We start from the raw sequence: 21,299 nt of genomic DNA, 5'->3' as shown, positions 1-21,299 counted from the left end.
ATATATGTATCATGTATTGACTGACTGTGGGTAATTTTCAGGGCGGTCGGGACCTTTGCCCGAGCGCTGGACTGCAGCAGCTCTGTTAGACAGCCAAGCTTACACATGAGTGCAGCTGCAGCCTCACGAGATATCACACTGGTCAGTGGGACACACACAGTCGAACCCTGCAGCACCTCGCTGGGATTTAATTGATGGTTTTGTAAGCTTTTTTTCTGCGTGCATTGATTACAGTTCCATGCGATGGACACACTGCACCGCCATAATTACGATTTGTCCAGTGCGCTGAGCGTACTGGTCCCAGCGGGGGGCCCGGTGCTTTGCAGGGATGAGATGGAGGAGTGGAGCGCCTCGGAAGCTGCCATGTTTGAAGAGGCATTAGAGAAATATGGAAAAGACTTCAATGACATCCGACAAGACTTTGTAAGTGTTTTGTTATCATTCTGCCTGGTAATCCTGTTAACGTAGAAGTTATTCAAAAGAATATTACATTATTTATGGTGATTTAAGATATTTTGTTTTTATGTAGCATTTGATTGGTTGTTACCCGTTACTGTGAGAGACTGCTCACTGTGCAGTTAAAGTCTTCATGTGGTGAAATGTATTCACAGCATGCCGATGGACAGTTGAGAGGTTCGACTTTGGGGCTTTGAGAAGTTTCCAAAGAGTCATCCTCCCTCATCAGTAAAAATCTGTCACAATGGAAATCCATTGTAATCTGCATAAATTGAAGCTGCTGTTCTGTGAAGCACAAAATTACCAATTTTAGCACTCGCCTTTCAAGCCTGTGGGGGTGAGGGATGACTGTTTGGTTCTTTTGAACTCTCCTTCCCACCATCTACCTCTACTGTACAATAAAGCCAGGGTATGGGTGTATGCGGTGGCACCAGGTGCTCATGAATACTTATTAAATGTGTGAATTTCTCTGTGTTTCCGTCTGAGGCCCAGAACCAAGCAAAGCCAGTAACTCTGAGCCTCTGTGGTCACGATGCCTCTTGCTCATGAATATACATGAAGGCTTCGCACCCAGATGGCAAGAACATGAGATATTAATATCATTAATTTGCTCTGTGTCTGTCTCTCTTTCTCTCCCTGTGCTCGACCGTTTCTTCTTGTGAAGCTGCCGTGGAAGTCTCTGACCAGTATCATAGAGTATTACTACATGTGGAAGACTACAGACAGATATGTGCAACAGGTGAGAAAACCATGTAGCTGCTCTTTACATGCATCTTTTTTTTGTGATTAGTGTGTGTTTTTCTTACGTTTACACAAGATTAAACTAAGCGATGCCATCCCTAACAACTGCATCGCACTTCTAGTGGGCAAAAACTCCTCCTGCATAAGTAAATAAAGCAACTTTGTCCTAGTTTTGTTTAATTTGGTTTTTTTTTTATTGACTACTACAAGGGACTTTAATCTGAAAAGGATACTCCAGTTTTTATGTTTATTTGAAGCTGCAAGAGTTAAAAAAGAAAGAAAAGGAAAAGCGCATCAGGCAGTCAACATCTTCAAAAAAGACTTCTCAAAGGGGCTGAATAGCTTAAGCACAAGATTTTGTTTCCTTTTAAAAATGCACAAAAACTCATTGATTCATTAGAAATGCACAACAAAACCAAAGCAGTTAACGACATCTATTCCAACTGTCTTTCTGTAAAATCAAAAGGTTTTACACAGTTCAAAATTGGTCCCCACAACATTTTAAAATAAAAGGGGACAAAAAATGCCTTTGCCCTCTTAAAAAGTGACGTTTTCATGTTTGTTCAGTTTTTAAAATTATAACCGTGTCCCTAGGGATACAAAATAAGTAGAAGTGGCTAGAATCAGGCTTTCTATTGAAATAAAGTTCTCACCTACAGCTCTGACCACTTTTGAAATGTCTTTGTTTTTTCTTTTTACTTTATTTTATTTTTTCTGAGCTGCCAGACATAGTAAAATGGTCGTCGTTATGTTTTTATTATAACGATATAAAGGTATTTGCAGTGATTAATTCTGAAGTGGCAGTCTGTATGAGTGCAGCTTAAAAACTGTAGGATACTTTTACGTCTAATTCAGTTGCACCATTCCTTGGACCTCCGTTGCTTAATAAATTTGAAAAATGCTTGCTGCACGGCCTACTAAACCTTTTCTTTTTCTAGAGCTATTGAAAACTTTATATAGCTATTCACAGACTAAGTGTTATGTCTTATGATAAAACTGCCCTCTGTGTAGAAGAAGATAGGCGTGGTGGTGCAGAACATGTTTACAACCAAAGAAGCAAAAAATCTGGTTAAAAAGGTCCTTGTGTTTGAGAAGAGCAACCAAATGTATAGCATGCACAAAGGGACAGCCTTTGCTCTCCAAGGATTTCATGTGCTCAGATATAAATTGTGTTTATGTGCCCCTAAAAAGCATAGAGGGAGAAAACAACTCCTTTGAATTACATCGACAGATTGAATCATTATCACTGTAATTCCACACTCCAACTTTCAGGATGCAGGGCTGAGTTTTATTTGAAGCAATACTTGTTAAAGACAACAGTTGTTTTTATTTTGGGATTAATGAAGAAATCCATTTTTTTCTCTTTGAACAGAAGAGACTGAAGGCAGCAGAGGCAGAAAGCAAGCTGAAGCAGGTTTATATCCCCACATAGTAAGTTTCTTTATTTCATATTTCAGTGTTTGCAGATGACATTGGATGTCTTTTGTCTGTTACTCTGCTTGTGGTGGACAGATGATGATTTTATGCAGTATAGCTGCTGTCATTCTGCTTCCTAAATCACTTTGTCTGTCCTCTGACAGTAACAAACCCAACCCCAACCAGATCTCGATGACCAATGGCAAGATGGCGACGGTGAACGGAGCGGGCCCCGGGGCCTACCACGCAGCAGGGGGGGGCAGAGCCTGCGAAAGTTGCTACAGTGAGTTAGTGTGTGCGTGTGAGAGTGAGTGAGTGTGTGATTAGCCATGGCAAGTGTGAAATTAAGTGGTGAGGGCAGTGAACATAAGTCAATTAGAAATCTACTGGAAACAAATGAAGCCTTAGACAGCTGTCGCTTCTCTTACTTAAAGAAGAAATGCTTTCCTTTTATTTTCAGTCTTTGCTTATTATTAACAGAAAGGGGAAATCGTTGTCCCACAGTATGCAACCCAGAGTGTTAACAGAGTGCCTCTAGCTGCCTAAAAATATTAGATTTCACTTAGCAAGAGGATTAGCAAGCAGGGTGGTTAGCTACAGCCCAAGTCACACATGCCTAGAGCAAAACCAAGATAATTTTAACTACTTTGTTTTCTTTCTTATCTCTTCTATTATTACGTTTACTTTCACCCTTATAAGGAGAGACATTTTTAAGCATGGGTGCAATTATTTTGATAAATAACCTGGAACAAAGGCCCAGAGAGCGTTTGATGATCCTCTGCAACCACCGATCACAAAGAAGGGGGAAAAAAAGTATTTCCCAAACAGACTGAAGCTGTACAGACTCTGCTTCTGGTTGTGTAGTGCCATGCAGTTTTGCTGCTGCTCAGGGAAGGGCTGGCATATATTTGTAGGTAAATCTAAATCTTGCGTGCAAACTGCAGGCAACTGTGGCAGTCTGCTAGCAACCAAAACAAACCCATTGCCCCAAGGCTTTTGGTGCAGCAGTGTTTAACTCTGTGACCAGTTTCACCTTAAATCAACCTATTGGAGGATACACATTTTTTGCCCCTTGTCAACAAAAATCTAAGTAGCATAAAATGCCTTCAACATAACTGTTTCTGAATTCTAACAATCCACTATAACACAAGTTGCAAGATTCTCTGGATATTTGACTTTTCAGTAATAATAATTCTGCTGGACATAAAAATCTGTCTGCGGCAGACTTCAGCTGATGTCACGTTTTATTGATGATATTCATTTTTGTGGGACTCAATTGCACTGAGGACTGGGAGAATTGTAAAAATTATAACCCGAGTTCTGCTTATTAGTTCTTGAACACATCCTAACATTCCCCTTAAAATCTACTGTAAAATGTAGAATATCTTTAAAAAAAAATGCTGATAACTAAAATTATTTGATGGAAATGATAAAATTAAAAGCCTAATATCTGCTCACTTTGCAGTACAATGGCCGCCTGCACTGTTTCATGTTTGTAAGCACCTAAAGTCAGTAGCAGGCATATAGTGACGTCTTGTGTAGTATGAATATTGATAAAATCACACAGGGAAAGATGGAGATCAGTATTCTTAGTGTCTTGAGACCAGTTTTTTTTCTGCCAGCTCTCTAACAAGTGTTAATGGATTCCATACATTAACAGCCATGCAGTCAGCCCAGTGGTATTCATGGGGGCCTCCAAACATGCAGTGCCGTCTGTGCGTCTCCTGCTGGATGTACTGGAAGAAGTACGGTGGTCTGAAGATGCCAAGCAGAGCTGAGGGTCCAGAGGAGAGGACCTCACCCACTCCAGCAAGCAATGTAAGCTCATTGGAGGGTACAGAGAAGGGTTTCTGCAGGTCCTTAAAACATGTTCATATTAGAGTTAGACAAAAACAAAGCCTTTGAAACAAACTTGTAAAAATCTGTACCTCCTGTGTGATGCAGCGTTCCTGACACTTTAAATTTGGTGACACATTTTAAGCTGTTCTTTTGGCCACAATTCGCCTTTATTTTAAGTTCAGACACTAGAAACCAGCTAGCTCCTGGCCCTTTCACGTCACTGATGAGGCAATCCCAAAAAGATAATCTTAAGCTGTGGTAAAAATGTTCTTCAACTGGAATACAGCTGGTGATGGTAGTGTGGGTTATTTTGGTGATCCTCTGCTAGCTGAAGGTTACCATAACCAGAAGCTTGGAGCAGATGGAGAACTGGTTCATGTGCCTCTGTGTCAAGAGGTGGGCAATCAGTTTTCTCAAGGAGAAACTGAGAACACAAGAATCTTGGTCTGTTGTGGAGGGCTGTAGCGATAAGCTGATCTCCATTCTGCTCAGTATTCATTTTTATCTCTTTATAAGCTATTGGTGCAGCCCTTCATAGCAATCCCAGTTTCTCGTGGCCTCTTGGGAAGATTAATTACCCAGCCGTGCTCTATGCTAAGCCCCTCGTTGGTGCAGAGCAGAACAAGGGTTACCATTGCTAGCTGCAGTCTAAGACGAAGGAGTTGGAGTTTAGCTGCATGATGACTCACCGGAGAGGTTGCTGATTGTGCTGCAGTAAAAATATTTTTAAGGGACCATCAGGCACTCAGTAGTTTAACCCGTTTACCATCTTGATGTAAATTTTATGGATGCAGTGACAAAATATCAAAATATCCAGACGTAAAAATAATAGTAGTCCAAGAAAGTGGCTGATGGAAACCATAATAGAAGCTTTTACTAATATCAGTCTTCATCTGAAAACAGTGGCTTTACTTCTGTTTCACAAAACAAGCTCGATTGCCAGTTATCTAATGCAGCGGCCCTGCAATAAATCCTCCCCTCAGGAAGGTTGTAATGCTTGATTTTTATCTAAACTGTTTTCAGAAGGGTGCTGATTCAACTTTATGGCCGTTTTAGAGGCTGTAATTATCCGCTGGGATAAACGGGGCGGGCAAATGATTAGATTCTCCTCACTGTATTACACAATACAGTTCAACAGTACCACAAACAGTAGCCTCCACAGTGACGACAGAGTGAATTAGACTCCCCTCTACAACAGTTTGAACCACAAAACAGTTTTGTGTTAAACATGCATGTTTTTAATAATAAATAACAGTAAAATCTAATTTGTTTTTCAGATTTTTGTTAAAGCCTTCAAACCAGCCAATGTGAATCTTTTGATAATGGTTTTTCAAAATAAAATCCAATAATACAGAAGCTAGTGCAGTGGTTATCAAACCTTTTCTGGCATGACCCCCCCTCCAAGAAAGCCACCATTCTACATTTTAAACTAATAGCCATTGTTAATAAAACCAAATCCAAGTTAAATTTTGGTGACATAAAGGTCAGCATGATATATATACTCAACCTTTTTATTCCCTTTTTATTGGAATTTTTAACATGATACACTTTTGGGGGGTTTTTGAACAAAATTGTCTATTTTTGAGTTTTTATGCTCAGTGCAGCTCTTTGATGCGCACATATGCACTAAGGCTGCATTTAAATGAAGATGAGTTTTTTCCCCCTGCAAAAATATAATCATTCAACTGAAGTTCCCATTCCCAGCCCAAGAGTTTAAAAACCATTGGATTTGTTGAACCATCTCTGACTTTTACATTTTAGCCAGATGTCAAACTGATTACATTTTCTTTTGTGTTTTGTTTGTTTGTTTTTTCCTTCCTTTCTGTCCCTCCCTTGATCTCAGGAGTCTCGCTCAAGGGGTCACGCTCCCCGCCAGTCCAACCACATGGTGCCGATGCGAAACAGCAACAGCCCCAAATCCTCCATGAAGACCAAGCAGGCTTTCCTGCTGCAGGCCACCCGCCTCACCAAGCTGGCCCGGCACATGTGCCGTGACATCATCAGGCTGCGCCGTGCTGCGCGCCGGCCCTTTGTCCCCATTAACTGTGGGGCCATAAAGGCAGAGTGTAAGAGCTCTTTCAATTCCTCCTAACTTCTGCCACATGGATACACATACACATCTCCAGACAGAACACAACATACAGAGACACACACCAACACACACCTCCCCTCACCCCGACTGCCCCACCATCAACCCCCGACATCTCTGCTCGCCTCTGCCCCACCCACCCCCTCCGTCTGTCTCTTTCTGTTTTTATTATAATTATTGTTATTATTATTTTGTTTTTTGTATTCTCCCCCCCGTTTCCAATAAAGACTGCCTGTCCTCATAACTATGAGTTTTGATCATCTTTTCATTCGTGTTTTTTCTTTATTTTTTCTTTTTTTTTATTCTTTTGCCTGTTGTTATGTTTCTGAGTCACTTTGAACCAAAAGCCATTGTTCGAGTGGTTAAACAGGGATACACACACACACACACACACACACACACACACACACACACACACACACACTGTGACTGAAGTCGCTCCTGTCATAATGAATAGATTGTAACAGCATCCAGTAGAAGTCTAGTCTGAGCCGTATATATTTGCTGAAGTTGCTGGTAGAGGAAATGTATTTTATTAAGAAAAGCTCTATTTTGCACGGCGTTCCTGGTAAAGGTGCGTCCAGTCTGTGCTGTTATGACTGAGTGAGTTGTCTCAGCCACATATGTTCATTGTAAATACTGAACCTCAGCTTCACTGTCTTTGCCATCACCATTTTTAAATATTTTTTTAATTTAAACTTTTTTTTTTTTTTTTTTTTTTGCACATGCGTTTTTCCCTCCTATTGATCATGTGTGTATCTGTGTACAAGACAAAGTGAACTGTTTGGATTGATTGTGAGCTTCAGACAGATTTGGAACCCTGAAGGAAGGAAGGTGAAGAGAAGACTTGGGTATAGCTGCTGGCTGCATCGCCCCTAGTAGATCAGGCCCAATCATAAGGAGTCCAGATCCCATTTGGGGATGGACCTTTTGCCATATTATTCACTCAGCTAATTTCCTGTGTTTCAAATCATGCAATATTCATATGAATCCACCCTGTCTCGTATATCCTGTGGACAGGATTTGCCACTCAGACTCATTTCTCGCCTTCGATTTCCCCTCCCTCATCTTTCATTCTCTAACGACTGTTGCAATATTCTCATCTCATCTTCTACCTCTTTTTTTTTTTTTTTTGCTCTTTTCTTTCATTGCTGTGTGAATGTGGAGTAGACCTGCAATAAAGTCACACCTGAAAGCATCTTTTCCGAGTCCTTGTGCTTCATGTGTCTGTGTTCTCTGTCCATCAACTCCACCACACTCAGAGGAAGCACAGCGGCACCCCCGCCTCCCCCACTCCTCAGCATGGACTCAACCTCCAGTGCCTGCTGTCATGCCGTCTTCATAATTGAATGTATGTGTCTACGATATGTTTTCATGCATGTAAGCATGTGCTGACATCTGTATGCGCATGTGAGAGGGGGGGGGGGGATTTCTCCTCCCTTAGAGCAAGTCGCTGCAAAATACCTCAGTCATTTGCTCCTTTGCATCAAATCCTGCATCTTGTGGTCTTTATCCATAATCATGTACCTGAGAAGAGGCCATTTTCATCTGCATGAGATGTTCATGTTGATAAACGGATAAATAGGGTTGTTTTTTATTTAAATACAGGGAGAAGAAGGGATTGACACAAATTTCTGTGTATGTGTGTTTGGTTTAGACATGTTAAGGGTGTCGGAAGGGCAGGGGACTCGCCTACCTAAAACCAGAGCCGCCCAAAGGAGCACTCTGACTAGTGTCCTGCAGTTTCTAGGTAAATGAACACACAGTCAGTGTTTGAGCAGTAGGAGTCTAACCCATTAAGCCAATAAAACATGAGCAGAAATAACTCAGATGGTCTATAGGAGCCACTTCATGCACCTCCGGTGTGTCTTTTCCAGAGTCTCGTCCAGCAACCCACGCCCCTCGCTCCCACCGCACCCCGGGCCTTCAGACGCCTCCCCCTAGACGCCTCCTCTCCTCTCTACCACACGGGCCTCACGGCATGCTGGGAAAACGCAGCTATCATCACCACAGCAGGGCTGACCCAGACAGGCGCACAGGTACATCACAGACTCTTATTAATCAGTAAAAAGAAAAAGAGATCTGATTTAATCCCACAAAGGTAATTATTTTCAGATTTGCTTAATTTAATCCTGCTCAAAAGCAGAAAGTCCATTCTGTTTAAAGCCCCCCACATTCAAAAGAAAAAAGAAAATGCATCCCTTCTTTCTTTTTTTTAAGTTACTCATAATGTGAATTAAGTCTGGGGAATAAATAGTGTTGATATCCAATGTTTTGTTATCCTTATGCTTAATAAAAAATCCAATTAGTAGGAATACATCTGGAGTTGATAACCTTTTCTGCCATTTCTTATCTAAACTAGCTCGTTGGAGAGAATGACAACTAATTCTAATGAAAACGAATCAGCAGATGGGGGTCATTTGGATAATTTGGATGGTTCAACTTCAGTTTGACACTTTGTTTTTTATTGGTAACTTCACTTTTTTTTACTGAAATTGAAACACAGTCATTTGTTGCACAACTTGTAACTAGGACAAGAAATAAAACCAATCAATACTACTCGCAACTGGCAGATTCCCTCATGTGTACTTTGCCTCTTTCTCTCACTGCTGTGGGTTTGTTTTTGCAGAGAACCCAGGTACAACAGGTGGACCTCTCATGGTAGGCTTATTTTCTATTTGCTTTACACTTCCTCTACAGCTGCATCGACTGCTCTCTAACGTTCGGATGTATGTTTTGCAGCATAACGGCCGCAGCAGCAGCAGTGGAAATACCAGGGGAGGAGTGATGATTCGCAAGAGGCGCCCTAATTGGATTGACGCTCCCGATGACAGCTTCTTCCTTGTCACACGGGAGACCAGGTAAGCAAAGGTGACCCTTTCTTGAATTCTGATAGGCTTGTTGTGTGTGTGTGTCTGAAGGAAGATGCTGACAGCTGAGCGAAAGCAGATGACAGGAAATAGGCTGGGACAGAAATGGACAGCGAGTTATTTTTGTCTCATGGTGACCTTGAGACAGATGCACAATGCACATCAGCTCAAAAGGATACAACACAATGCCCTAAGAGTGCAAACACATCAGCGCATCATTCAACACTGTTTTGACCAACTGGATGGAAAATTTGGAAACTGATTAACACACTCATGTCATATTGTACTATTTTTGGGGGGGTTTAAGGGGTTTTGACAACTTTAAAGGATTTTAAATCAGTAAGAAGCTTGGGCAGCACAGTGGTGTGATAGTTAGCACTGTTGCCTCACAGCAAGAAGGTCCTTTCTGTGCAGATGTTCTCCCTGTGTCTGCGTGGTTTCTCTTGGGGTACTGTGGCTTCCTCCTGCAGTCCAAAGTCCCCGCTGTACCCCGCTTCTTGCCCTATGGCCACTGAGATAGACTCAAAACCCCTCCTTCAAATTAGATACATGGAAGAAAATTAATGGATCTATAAATAGTACAAATTTCATGCTTGATTTGCGTTTTTAGGCTCACAATATCTAAATTTGGCCCCTGTCACAGTTTGTTAAAGTTTGCAGACTGTGGGGAGTGTGCAGTGCATAAGAGCCAAAGTGCAACAGACCAATTAACAACAAGCTGTATATTCACTGATAAAAGCCCAAATGTTAAACAGATGTTATTCAGACACCACAAGAGAACATGCAGGTAAGTAAACAGAGACTAAGGAGAAGAATTGGACTATTTTATATACACATGGGCTAATCAGGGGATTACCCCATGAACACAGTGTGGTAATGAAACACAAGTGAAGGTGAATCACACAGCAGAGGACAATCACTGACAATGAGCAAGGGAAGTAGAGCTAAAGAGCAAAGATGGAAGACATAAGAGCCTGATAACTAAAAAAAATGACAGTTTTTAACTGGAAACAGTGAAACGCAGACACACGAACAAACTAGAGCTAACATGTATCCAGAACTGAAGACTCACAGAAACGCAAAACTAACTGTAAAGAGAGCAAAGAAACAAACAGATAACAGCAATTCCAGTTCAAACCTTTGAGACTAGTCCCATACTTGGATTCAGTCAAGGATGTGGATGCATTTTTTCCCATATAGACATAAATCTTGTGCTTCACTGTGAATTCAATTCAGTTTTATTTATATAGAGCCAAGTCACAACAATAGTTGCCTCAAGGCGCTTAAGGATTTGTCTCGGTCAGATTTCTGGTTATTTATTTATTGCTGTCTGATTCAGTTCAGTTACCTTTTTAGCTACATTAGCCCTGTGGGTCTGAGGGTTAGGTGGTGCAGACATTCAGGTTCCCAAGGGGTGAATGTGAATATCATATCCCACTTATGATGACTCCTCTCATAAGCACAAGCATGTCTTTGAAGGCACGGGTGAAAGATGGTATACTTTTTGAAGATTTAATCAAAGTCCAGCTGAAATGTAAGATTTCATGGTGCATTCAGGTGATTTAATAAAAAATTTAATAAACGCGATTAACTGCGCCATAAACAGCTGTTCGAAACATGCTGTTTCATCATCCTCCAGCTTTTCATCTGAAACAGCCTGCCATTGATTTTGTTGCTGTTGGTTTTTTTTCTGCATTATAAACAAATGTTTTTAAAGCTTTGAATACGCGTATACATTTTTAATAAAAAACCTCTTCATTCAAGTGTATTCACCTTCATGGTCTGTTTCTTTTTGCGTTGCTTTAGCCATTAATATACTTTTTTCTATGTGACTGAATTTACATCCATTTACTTTTTCTTTAAATGTACACATGCACTTTCCCGCATGGACTCATACACGTATGTGTGTGTTCCCATGTGCAAGAGAAAGATGTTCCTCCATTAAGCCTGTGTCTAAATGAGCCATAGCGCTCGGCTCTCACAGCCGCCCTCGGACCGCTGGGGCTAAAATTAGAGGAGGCTAACTGGTGCAGATGGAGCCTGGCACCGTTGTGCCCTGAGTGGAAATATCATTACCACATTAACCATGGCTGCACTTGCATGAATCACTCAGTTACCACCAAGGCAACATGGCCGTGTGAGTGGGACAGCATCGATCTGAATTCTGCACCCTTTGTTTAATTGTCTCCTAGTAGAGACAATTAATGCCTTTCTGAACAAAATGCATTAATAGATGTGCCCTGAAAAGTTGGTGCTAATGAGAAATGATCAGAGGTTTCATCAACTCCCTTTCTTTGCCTCTCCTTCTCTCTGAGTATGATGAAAACACAGAGTATAGACAAGGGATTGGAGATGTCTCCCACTCATTCGGGGATGGGAGAGAGATAAATAGAAATGAAAGTAGAGATGACAAAATGTGTTTCATTTTAGGTGACGCAGTGGAGCGTCATTAAAACAATTCTACTAGTTAGGCAATAAAAAATTTGAAACTATGGACAGGAAAATGCAAGAGAGATGTTTTTTTTTAACTTTTTAAAATATTGTGCAATAATCACACAAGAATTGGACTTAAAATCAGCGGCAGCAGGTCTTACAGAGAGATCAATCCAAATGAAAGACTTTTTATTTGAATTGCCATTGTGTCTAGAGGAGGTCAGGAAAAAAGCAAAACATGGAGTGTCTACAGCTATTTGTAAAACATGCTGGAGGCTTTGTCATGGTTTAGGGCTGCATTTCAGCTAGTGGTGTTGGGCATTTTGTCAAACTTGACGTACTGTCAGATTTTCATCCACCGTGCAATGCCATCTGGAAAGGATCTACTTGGCATGGCTTAATTTTTCAGCAGGACAATGAATCCAAAATCACTGCCAGTGCAATAAAAACATACCTGGATAGAAAAACAGAGAATGGAACAGCATCAGTCAAAGACTGGCACCCCCAGGGCCTGGACCTCAACATTATTGAGGCAGAGGTGGATGAACTCAACTGTAAATGGAACAAAAGGCAGCCAACATCCAAAGCATGTCTTTCATGTAGCCCGGAGAACTATTCCTGAAGACTACTTAAAGAAAGTACAAGAAAGTAAGCGAGAACATCCTCTGGGAACTATAATAATCTTTAGCAATCTTTCATGGCTTTCATGTAAAGACTGTATGTTAAAATATTTTGTTCGCATGTAAATTGCATTTTACACTCAAAGTATAAACCAGGTATAAAGAGCCCACTTTTACTACCTTTTAATGTTTTCCTCCCTTGAGGTGACTGCAGTCCATAAATAACCAGTAAATACGAAACTATTACACCACTGTTCCTCATTTCTTTCATTGCTGATAAAAAATAGCACTCCAGTGACTTTTTCCCCCTTATTTAATTGGAAAAGAAACCCCCATTGCATTTTGGTGAGTAAATGAATGGCAGCTGGTTTAATTTCCTGAAATCGAATACTCCCAAGATATCACAAAAATCAGATGTTTGCAAAGAGAAATTGCTATAAATTGGACCTAATATGTTTTCCTTATTTTCTCTCATATATCCTTACCAAATACTTTTGCAGATACACCTGTTTAATCGCTTGTAAATCTCTAATCAGCCAGTCGCATGACAGTAACTCGCAGCACAACTTTCTGAAGTTCAAATCGAGCATGAGAATTAGGAAGAAATGGGATTCAAGTGACTTTGAATGTGGTCCGGCTCTTGTGCCAGATCGGCTGATCTGGATTTTTCCAAAACTTCAGTTTCACAGAGATTTTCCCACACAAGCATATCTAGGGTTTACATAGAATGTAACTTGGATAAACACTCAACAACCAAGTTATACTACAATGGTGGAGCTCTACATTAACACGGCTAATGTTTTAAATAATAAGTGTATGTAAAGGTAATCCTTGTGAACCAAAGGCTAGGGCTTTGGTCTTCATGATGTCTTAAACAAATTGGATATCCCTAGATTGGTCATCCGAGGCAAGAAAGCTCCACCCAACTGGTGACTAAATCTTTTGCAGCCAGTCAGAAGAAAACTAGATTAAGGATAGAAAAGCTAAAACTAAGGGGCTTACTTTAAACTATGAATCATGATAAGCTACTATAGTAGAATCCATGATTAAAAATAAATGGCAAATGGTAAATGGACTGATTCTTATATTGCGCTTTTCCACTCTTCCGGAGCACTCAAAGCGCTAAATATGGAGCTGGAAAATGAGCACGTCTCATTTCTTCCCCAAATTTGTCACATTAGCCTTCAGATTTTATGGATTTTCCTTTGGAGAGGCTCCGAACTTCTGAACTAAGCAATCAAACTGCAAATAAAATGGATACACAAGCTTCACAGCTAAAACAGCAAAATGGTGCTTAAAGTGCTTAACAATGCCTGAGTATTAACAGTGTTATAATATCATATATCGAATGATTGTCTATAGCAAAGCGTCAGAAATGGGGAACATTAGGATACAGAAGCAGAGCAAAGCAGAATGTAAATGAGACAGGCTGATATGTTTGAGGATAGATTTACATGTTTGCTTTCTTCCTCCCAACAACCAGATGAACAGACAACCAGCAGAGATAAATCCGTTCTGTTTCCCCCCGTGTTATAACTGCGTGTCCTCTAACTTTGAGCCATAGCACATGCATGCGGTGCTCAGTGTCAGGGTATACTGTACTTGAGAGATTTGTGTGGAGACTCTTACATGCACATTCAGACACATTTTGTGTTGTTGGATGTACTGGCACATAATGTACTGTAATCTGCTCGGTAGGAGATCCCTGTGGTTCGGCACATTATAGTTGTGCAGTGCAGCGGGGATTTGGAGGCAGCCGGTGTGTTTTGCGTTCACAATACGAGACAACATTTACAGCAATAGGAAAGGGGAAGAAAATGAGATTGCACAAAGAGCTTTGCTGTGCATTAAGTCTCAGACTGCTCTAAGGGAACCATGAATAATCACCTATACATTGTGGTTATGCACCTTGTATTTGTCTCCATTTGGATTCAATTAGCGCTCCGTCCAAGACTTGTGAGTGTGTCCCAAGAATCTGGGATTCTTTAGTGCCTGTGGGTTGTAAAAAGTGCTTTCCTGTCACGCCGCAAAGCCCACTGCAGTCTGGAAATTACCTACAAAGCCCTCTACGAGCCAGAAAATCCTGCAAAAATATTCTCCTCTATTACTTCATAACAGACACGTGTATTTGTTCTGGTGCTCGGAACGCGCTGCACTCTCCTATAGTAAATCTCTCGAGATGAGAAGAATCTAGTTGTATCTAATTACCTTCTCAACAGCCTGGATCCGCAATGTATTGCCCTCCAGCTGAACTGTGCTCATATTAAATCATTCAAACTACCCTAAACTTCACAGCTTTCTCTCTTTATGAGATTTTTCATCTTCGTGTCTTGAACTGGCCGTTCTCTGGCTGTTTGCACTTTTCTACTTAAGTTGCGCTGATCAGAGAAATCAGAAGCAATTTTCTTGCCATTTAAGAGACACTGATTCTAAAACCAGAATCAGATGTTGACTGATGATTACATTTTTTCCAACCAAACAACCAGATGATTAACAACCAGTAGCGCAGTATGGCAAGCTGCATATAAACCCACGGTGATAAATCAGCTGTCTCATGAAGTCAGTTTCATAATTTGTATATTTGGGCTCTATGTGTTGATGCAGTCAACACGAGTAATCGTCTCAGACAAGCATTATTTGCAGGCTAAGAAATACATTCAGAAGCCACTTTATTAAGTGCACCTACTCATCTGCTTGTTACTGTACAATCAGTCAGTCACATGGCAGCAATTCAGTGCTAAAGTATTAGTAAAAACATTTTTTGTTGTTGTTTGTTTTGTTTTATTTATTTAAGGATTTTCGACTCATGTTGAGTTGAGTGATTATCGTTTCCCTGACCCTTGAGGCAATAGTTGGATTAGCTGCTGATATTTGCATTTTTAAGCGGTGAAATACAGTTAAAGTACCAAAGGTAAATTTACTTATAATACCATATCTGTAAAATGTAGTCTAATGGGTTATAACTGCTGACATTGCAGCTTGGCTTGCTAGGGAATTTCCTAAGGGATCGATAAAGTCTTACCTATAAAATTTACCAAATCTTTGTATTATTAATCTGAATTTGCAAAGTCAGTAGTGTCGATTGTTAGAAAAGGTTGTAAAAATAAAAGATGAATATATAGTATGGACATAGCCAGTCTGATGTTGAGCACAAACTGCACCACACAGTATGCCATTTTTTCAGATTACTGCATTAAAAAAATGTCAAAATCCTACAAGCATAGTTGAACTACTGCCCAGTTATAAACATGTTAATTTCAGCTGCAAAGTTGTGCATTTTAACACTTGAGTTTATGGCAACCAGACTAACCAACTATGAAGCCAGTCTCTGGTAGTCTTTTGTAGAACTGAGGCACTTAGAAGTTGGCTTCAGACCTGGAGTTGAATGAAAAACATAATATAAGCCCCTGAAATATGGCAGAGAGGAAGCATAAAACAAGTACCAAACGCCTAAGATCAGGAACATCCTTTTAGTTTTATTAATGCTATTTATCTCTGCATCCCTGTTTCTTCTTCACTCATCTTGTCCCATGTTGTCTCCATCCATCTAGGCGGGCTCGACGGATGTTGTCTCGCTCCCAGCTGAGGCACGCTTGCCGGCAACCTTGTGAGCAAATCACCCTGCGCAGGGTCTCCCAGGGTCCACCGCAGGGGCTTGTCCTCGCCCCTCCACACCCTCACCCCAGCCTGAGAATGCGAGGCCCCATTGTTATCCACGATTGATCGGATATGGACTCTCCGACCTCCACTCCACCTGCACTTCTGCGTACACACTAATGAATTCTCACCACCTGTTCTGCCATTAAATCCTCAACCCCCCCCTTTACTTTTAGTCCTAAAAATACCATTGTATCCCCTGACAACACTTAAACAACCTGTCTAACTGTTTGGCAACAGAAGGATGCAATGAGCTGCGATGCAATAGAAACATAAGCCTGACCTGACTGCAAGTGCTGCCTGTCTTTACTCCCCTGGGGATTACATTTGTATATGTATATACTGTATCTGGGTGCACGTAGAGAGCGTGCTTATATATATGTGACCCTATCAACCAACACATGAGGGAGTGGTCCGAGCGGATGTTGATGTCCGCTGTTTTTAGTTTTTACAGGATGGACGTAACCACAGGACTTTGTGTGACCTTTGTGTTGATGGTGAATTTTCGTGAAGTTTTATCATTTTGTATAAAGTTATTTTGGGTGGGGGCATGGGGGCTTGAATTAGTGTGGGGAAGGGGTAGCGCTGCATTTAAGGGGGAATGGGGTTCTTTTAATATGGGTATCAAGACACGAGTCCACTGCTAACATTAAAAAAAGAAAATGCACTATACTGAGATTGGCCATTTAAGACACGACTGCTATAAACTGTGTTTTAGTTTCAGTCATTCACACACCTCTTGAAATCTAAATAAATGAGCTGGAATCAGTGTTGAAGAGAGATGAGATATTTAAGTGGGGTCTGTTTCTGGCTCCATATTTCTATTCTTGGACTATACTGAAGTGGTTTTGCATCATTCACTCAGGCTCAAAATGAGCCTTGTATAGCTTATGCTGGGCTTTGGTGCAGATTCTCACAAGCAAAGTAAAGCATTTTTATCTCCTCTCCTGTTCAAGCCAACTTTTAACTGATTGGCTGCTTCTTGCAAACAGAACATCCTAAAAGGAATTCAGAGTTAAGAATGGAAAAAACTGTCTCAAGCATAAGCTTTTGTTTCATACACACACACTTTTGGCATGTTTAAAGGGGTCGTATTATCAGTGTTGCTGATATTAAAAGTTTAATAAGTAACGCCTGTGAGCCAAATGCTCAGTTTCACACAGTTTTTCCTACTCTTACTGTGACAACAGAAGTCCCGCCCACCTGTTGTTCAAACCTTCTGTTTACGAGGGGTATCCAATTAGAATAAGATAGCTTAAATGGAGCGGCGACACAGTTGAACAACTTGTTTCACTCAGAGGACGGAGCAAGGGCTGCAAAAAGGATCAAATAAATATAAATAAGGATTATTTTGAGCTGCTTTTATTAAAAGGTACTTTAGTAGTGCCCAGGAATAGAAATACGGACTATAAATGAATAGAACAGATCCTCTTTAATATGGTCATGAAACTTGTAATTTCTCTCTCTCTCTATATATATATGTCATAACATAAGAAAATGCATAACAGGCCCTCTTAAAAACAACAATAAAAACAACAAAACGTGTATAATTCTACCTAAGAAACTATGTTACTCATGATGAATCTGCTTGAAGTATAATGAGGCAGAGAAATTAAGAGCCAGCTTACATCAAACAACATAAACCTCCCACATAAACCGCTGTATAATATATTGTATATGTCATTACATCACTGTAAATTGAACTCATCTTCTTTCTATGGCCAGTTCTACCTACCTATCCCAAACATGGGTACTAAAGCACTTCCTTTGCAGCAGAAAAGGGCATGGATCCGTCACATTTCCCTCAAGGCTGTGATGTCCCGGCAACTTTTTGAGGCATAAAAATACATGCGGCTTTGCCAGCAGCTGTTTGCTATGAGCTAACATCCTCTGCTTTTTGTTCTTTAAAGCTAACGCTTGCATTTTTACTGATTTCAAACCTCTCTCCCCCTACTGTACCGCCAAATTGCCTCAAAAAGCTGCCCGCCAGCGCATCCGGGTGTGTTTATTCTGAGTTTTAGAACTGGCATTGCCGCCGCATGTCTTTGAGGTGAGAGCCTCAGCTGACCGATGGGTCACTTGATTTCTTCTTTCAGTCAGAATGTTTATGTTAGTGTTTCCTGTATGTCATGTGTTGAATTATGAATATGCTGAGACCAATAAAAGAGAAAAACAACGCAGTGCCAGATAATGGTGTCCATTGTCAGAGAGAGTCATTTGGTGGTGTTATACACTCACATTCTGCCTTGTCTACCAGCCGCCTACTCCATCTCTCTGCCTCTGTGTGTCTGTTTGTGTTGTTCTCGAGAGGGTGGGTTGTATATGATAGATGGGGCCTCATACGCACTGTGGCCTGCGTGAGGTTGTCATAATATACCCCCACAAAATATGGCAATTTGACACAGAGGTGAAGAATGAGGAGTGTTTTCAGAATATAAATCATGTTAGTGGGAGCACGCAGCTTTCTTTGAGTGACTTCACTGTGTGTACTTGTGCACGCTTTGTTGCACCCCCGTTGTTCTGTTTAAAAAGGTTTTTAACCTGCAGCTTATGCTCCCCCCACAGCCTGCAGCTAGAGAAGAATGACCACAGTTAACTGTTGCGATTGTTTTGATGCTTTCTCAACCTATGTTTTCTATGCGATCTGTAGCAGATTGAACTTGACATGTTATAATTTGCTTTTCCAGCTACAGGCATGAAGGATTTAGTAATAATATTTCACGGCTGCTTTCATAATATCTGTAATAGCTACAGACTTTTATCTTGGTGCTAATTTTGCATAAGTATATAGATTAACAAAGATCATTCCCCTGTTTAATTGCTTAGCTCCTCGTTTCAACATCTAATAGAATTAATTAACCCTTAGATAACATTCATGTCATGGTGACGACATCAGTTTCTCTGAAAGATGATTCATTTTCATGTCTTTTAAATGACAGACATTGAAAAACTAATTTTAATCATCTTGTAGGAGTGACGCATGCTTGGTGTCCATGCAGTTAAAAGACAAAAAGATCTGAAGATGAGAGGCCTTAGAGAAAATCCCCCACTTCCAGCTGGCAGAGTGATGACTGATTGCTGATTGACTGCACCTGGTTGAAGCAGAGCCCATTGGGTGTATAAATCCTGGATACTGAGCTTTACACCAGTAGCAGGTTTCCCCCCCTTGGAGTACTAGTGACTTGTGAGCATCATCAGTCACCGCGGAGCACTTGTGTCAGAATGTGTAAGTATTTTTGATGGTTGTTTTTATTTTCAGTGCTTTAATGAACTGATTCTGATCTAATGGGCACTTTGTGTTATCTATTCTCTTTGACTTGGCAGCCAAGAAAGTGCTGATTGTGTATGCCCATGAGAGCCCTGCCTCTTTCAATGCTGCTGCCAAAGATGCTGCTGTGGCAGCTCTGACTGCTCAAGGCTACACTGTAGAGGTGTCTGACCTGTACGCCATGAAGTTCAAAGCTGCTGCTACTACTGAGGACATCACTGGTATACAAATATCCTACAGGTATTAAAACATCTTTGCTCTGTTCATCAGATACAAACACTAGATTTTTGTTGCAGGTGGAGTGAAGAATGCTGAGAACTTCTGCTACGCAAAGGAGATCAAACTGGCATCAGAGGAGGGCAAACTTGCAGAAGACATCAAAAAAGAGCAGGAGAAGCTCAAGGAGGCAGACCTTGTCATCTTTCAGGTAGTGTCTGACTGGAAATGTCTTTGTGATCAGGTGTCCACATCAAAATGACCATTAAACCTGTGTTCCCAGTTCCCCATGTACTGGTCATCTGTTCCTGCAATCATGAAGGGGTGGATGGATCGTGTGTTGGGCTTTGCCTACGCACAGGAGAAGCGGTACAGTGAGGGGATCTTCAAGGTGAGAGCTCCACCAACATGTCTGTGTTCAGGCTGTGTCCTCTCCCTCTTTGCTCACTCCTTGCTCTCTGTACAGGACAAGAAAGCCATGCTGTCCTTCACCACTGACTGTCCTGAATCTGTGTACAGTGACACTGGCATCAATGGTGACATCAATGTAACACTGTGGCCGCTGCAGGTGAGGTCTCACTATAAACCGAGCCAAGCATTAAATGATCTGTCATGTGGTAACAGCTGCTCCTCCCTGTGTGCAGAATGGGATCCTGAACTACTGTGGCTTCCAGGTTTTTGCCCCTCAAATCTTCTGGGATCCTGCTACTGGTTCTCCTGACTCTCGCAGCTCCATGCTGGAGGGCTGGCGCACACGGCTGCAAAACCTCTGTGGGGAAGCCCCTGTGTACTTTGCTCCCTTGGATTACTTTGACAAGGAGAAGGGTTTCCTGCTGAAGCCTGAGGTCAAAGAGAAATATGCCAGCAAAGAATGTGGCCTTACAGTGGGGATCCACATGGGCAAGCCACTGCCAGCCAACAGCCAGACCAAGGCCGGGGTCTGACGATGGAGTGGGTCAATGTAATGTCTTAAAATATGTGCTGCAATAAAAAGGCTACTTTATTCTGATTTTTGAGCATCGAGTCTATTAATGAATCAAAGCTCTCAAGTTGTAACTGGATAATGTGTGTAAAGTGGTTTTGAGTTCAGTAATTTGGACACTACTACTGCACAATGACTTAAAGAAACTTGCCACCTACAAGTACTCACTGACGACCCTGCATAGCAAGTTTGTATAGAGACTACTTCTATATGGAGATGCCTGTTCTTATTCAGGCTGGCCTGATTAGTCTGATGCGTCATTGATTTATAGTCATCACTTGACACACGTTGCCACCAAACGCGTGTAATTGTGCTGACCAATCTACGCGACTAAGCAGGTTGGTGCAATTGTACAGTGCAGCCACCCAAGTGTTTAAAAGTGCAGTCAAGTGACTTTTTCTGGCTTTGTCGAACTGACTTCATTAGTTTTCTACAATATGCTATTTGCAGCAAAATCTGAATACCGGGTTATAGTTGGCGAGCTAATCACCATGCTGAGGTCAAGAAATGAGAGCTGCCAGAGGCCTCACAGGACTCTTAAGTCCTGCCACCTGTGCCAGTAATTTGGCACTTGACTTTTCTTTTCAACTATAAAACTAACGTTGACATATTTCTAACTCTCTGTCACTGCTAGCAGCTAACATGGCCATGCTAATATTCTCCCTAGCTGAGTCACTCCCAGCATCAACAGTAAAGTTTAAAGTTTTAATTA

The 21,299-nt window shown here is 41.2% G+C and overlaps 2 protein-coding genes across 3 annotated transcripts in view; both read left to right on the top strand.

Moving 5' to 3' along the window:
- Window positions 1-18,312, top strand: part of mta3 (metastasis associated 1 family, member 3) — a 29,853-nt gene extending 11,541 nt beyond the window's left edge. The window contains exons 8-20 of one of the 2 annotated variants that reach the window (XR_014801075.1): window positions 42-141; window positions 235-423; window positions 1,121-1,195; window positions 2,570-2,628; window positions 2,778-2,896; window positions 4,274-4,431; window positions 6,296-6,518; window positions 8,199-8,291; window positions 8,419-8,580; window positions 8,904-9,011; window positions 9,171-9,202; window positions 9,284-9,412; window positions 16,016-16,105. Coding sequence is in view for 1 of the 2 variants with exons in the window: in XM_084937411.1 (XP_084793537.1) it covers window positions 42-141; window positions 235-423; window positions 1,121-1,195; window positions 2,570-2,628; window positions 2,778-2,896; window positions 4,274-4,431; window positions 6,296-6,518; window positions 8,199-8,291; window positions 8,419-8,580; window positions 9,171-9,202; window positions 9,284-9,402; window positions 16,016-16,187 (1,501 nt within the window). In the remaining variant the exon portion in view is untranslated. Of the gene's footprint in view, window positions 1-41; window positions 142-234; window positions 424-1,120; window positions 1,196-2,569; window positions 2,629-2,777; window positions 2,897-4,273; window positions 4,432-6,295; window positions 6,519-8,198; window positions 8,292-8,418; window positions 8,581-8,903; window positions 9,012-9,170; window positions 9,203-9,283; window positions 9,413-16,015 lie in introns of both variants that reach the window. The other variant, XM_084937411.1, reaches the window with a different exon arrangement.
- A 102-nt stretch (window positions 18,313-18,414) lies between these two features.
- On the top strand, window positions 18,415-20,614 carry LOC146381407 (NAD(P)H dehydrogenase [quinone] 1-like). Its single transcript, XM_084937412.1, has 6 exons — window positions 18,415-19,347; window positions 19,446-19,610; window positions 19,686-19,816; window positions 19,889-19,996; window positions 20,072-20,173; window positions 20,250-20,614. The coding sequence occupies exons 1-6, from the start codon at window positions 19,344-19,346 to the stop codon at window positions 20,547-20,549; spliced, it is 810 nt and encodes a 269-aa protein (XP_084793538.1). The 5' UTR covers window positions 18,415-19,343; the 3' UTR covers window positions 20,550-20,614.
- The last annotated feature ends 685 nt before the right edge of the window (window positions 20,615-21,299 follow it).

The sequence above is a fragment of the Perissodus microlepis genome, chromosome 8 (assembly GCF_051167445.1).
Source record: "Perissodus microlepis isolate ML-2025 ecotype Zambia chromosome 8, ASM5116744v1, whole genome shotgun sequence".
Taxonomy (NCBI): domain Eukaryota; kingdom Metazoa; phylum Chordata; class Actinopteri; order Cichliformes; family Cichlidae; genus Perissodus; species Perissodus microlepis.
Note: the sequence above shows the minus strand (reverse complement) of the source record. Positions and strands in the feature narration are given on the sequence as shown.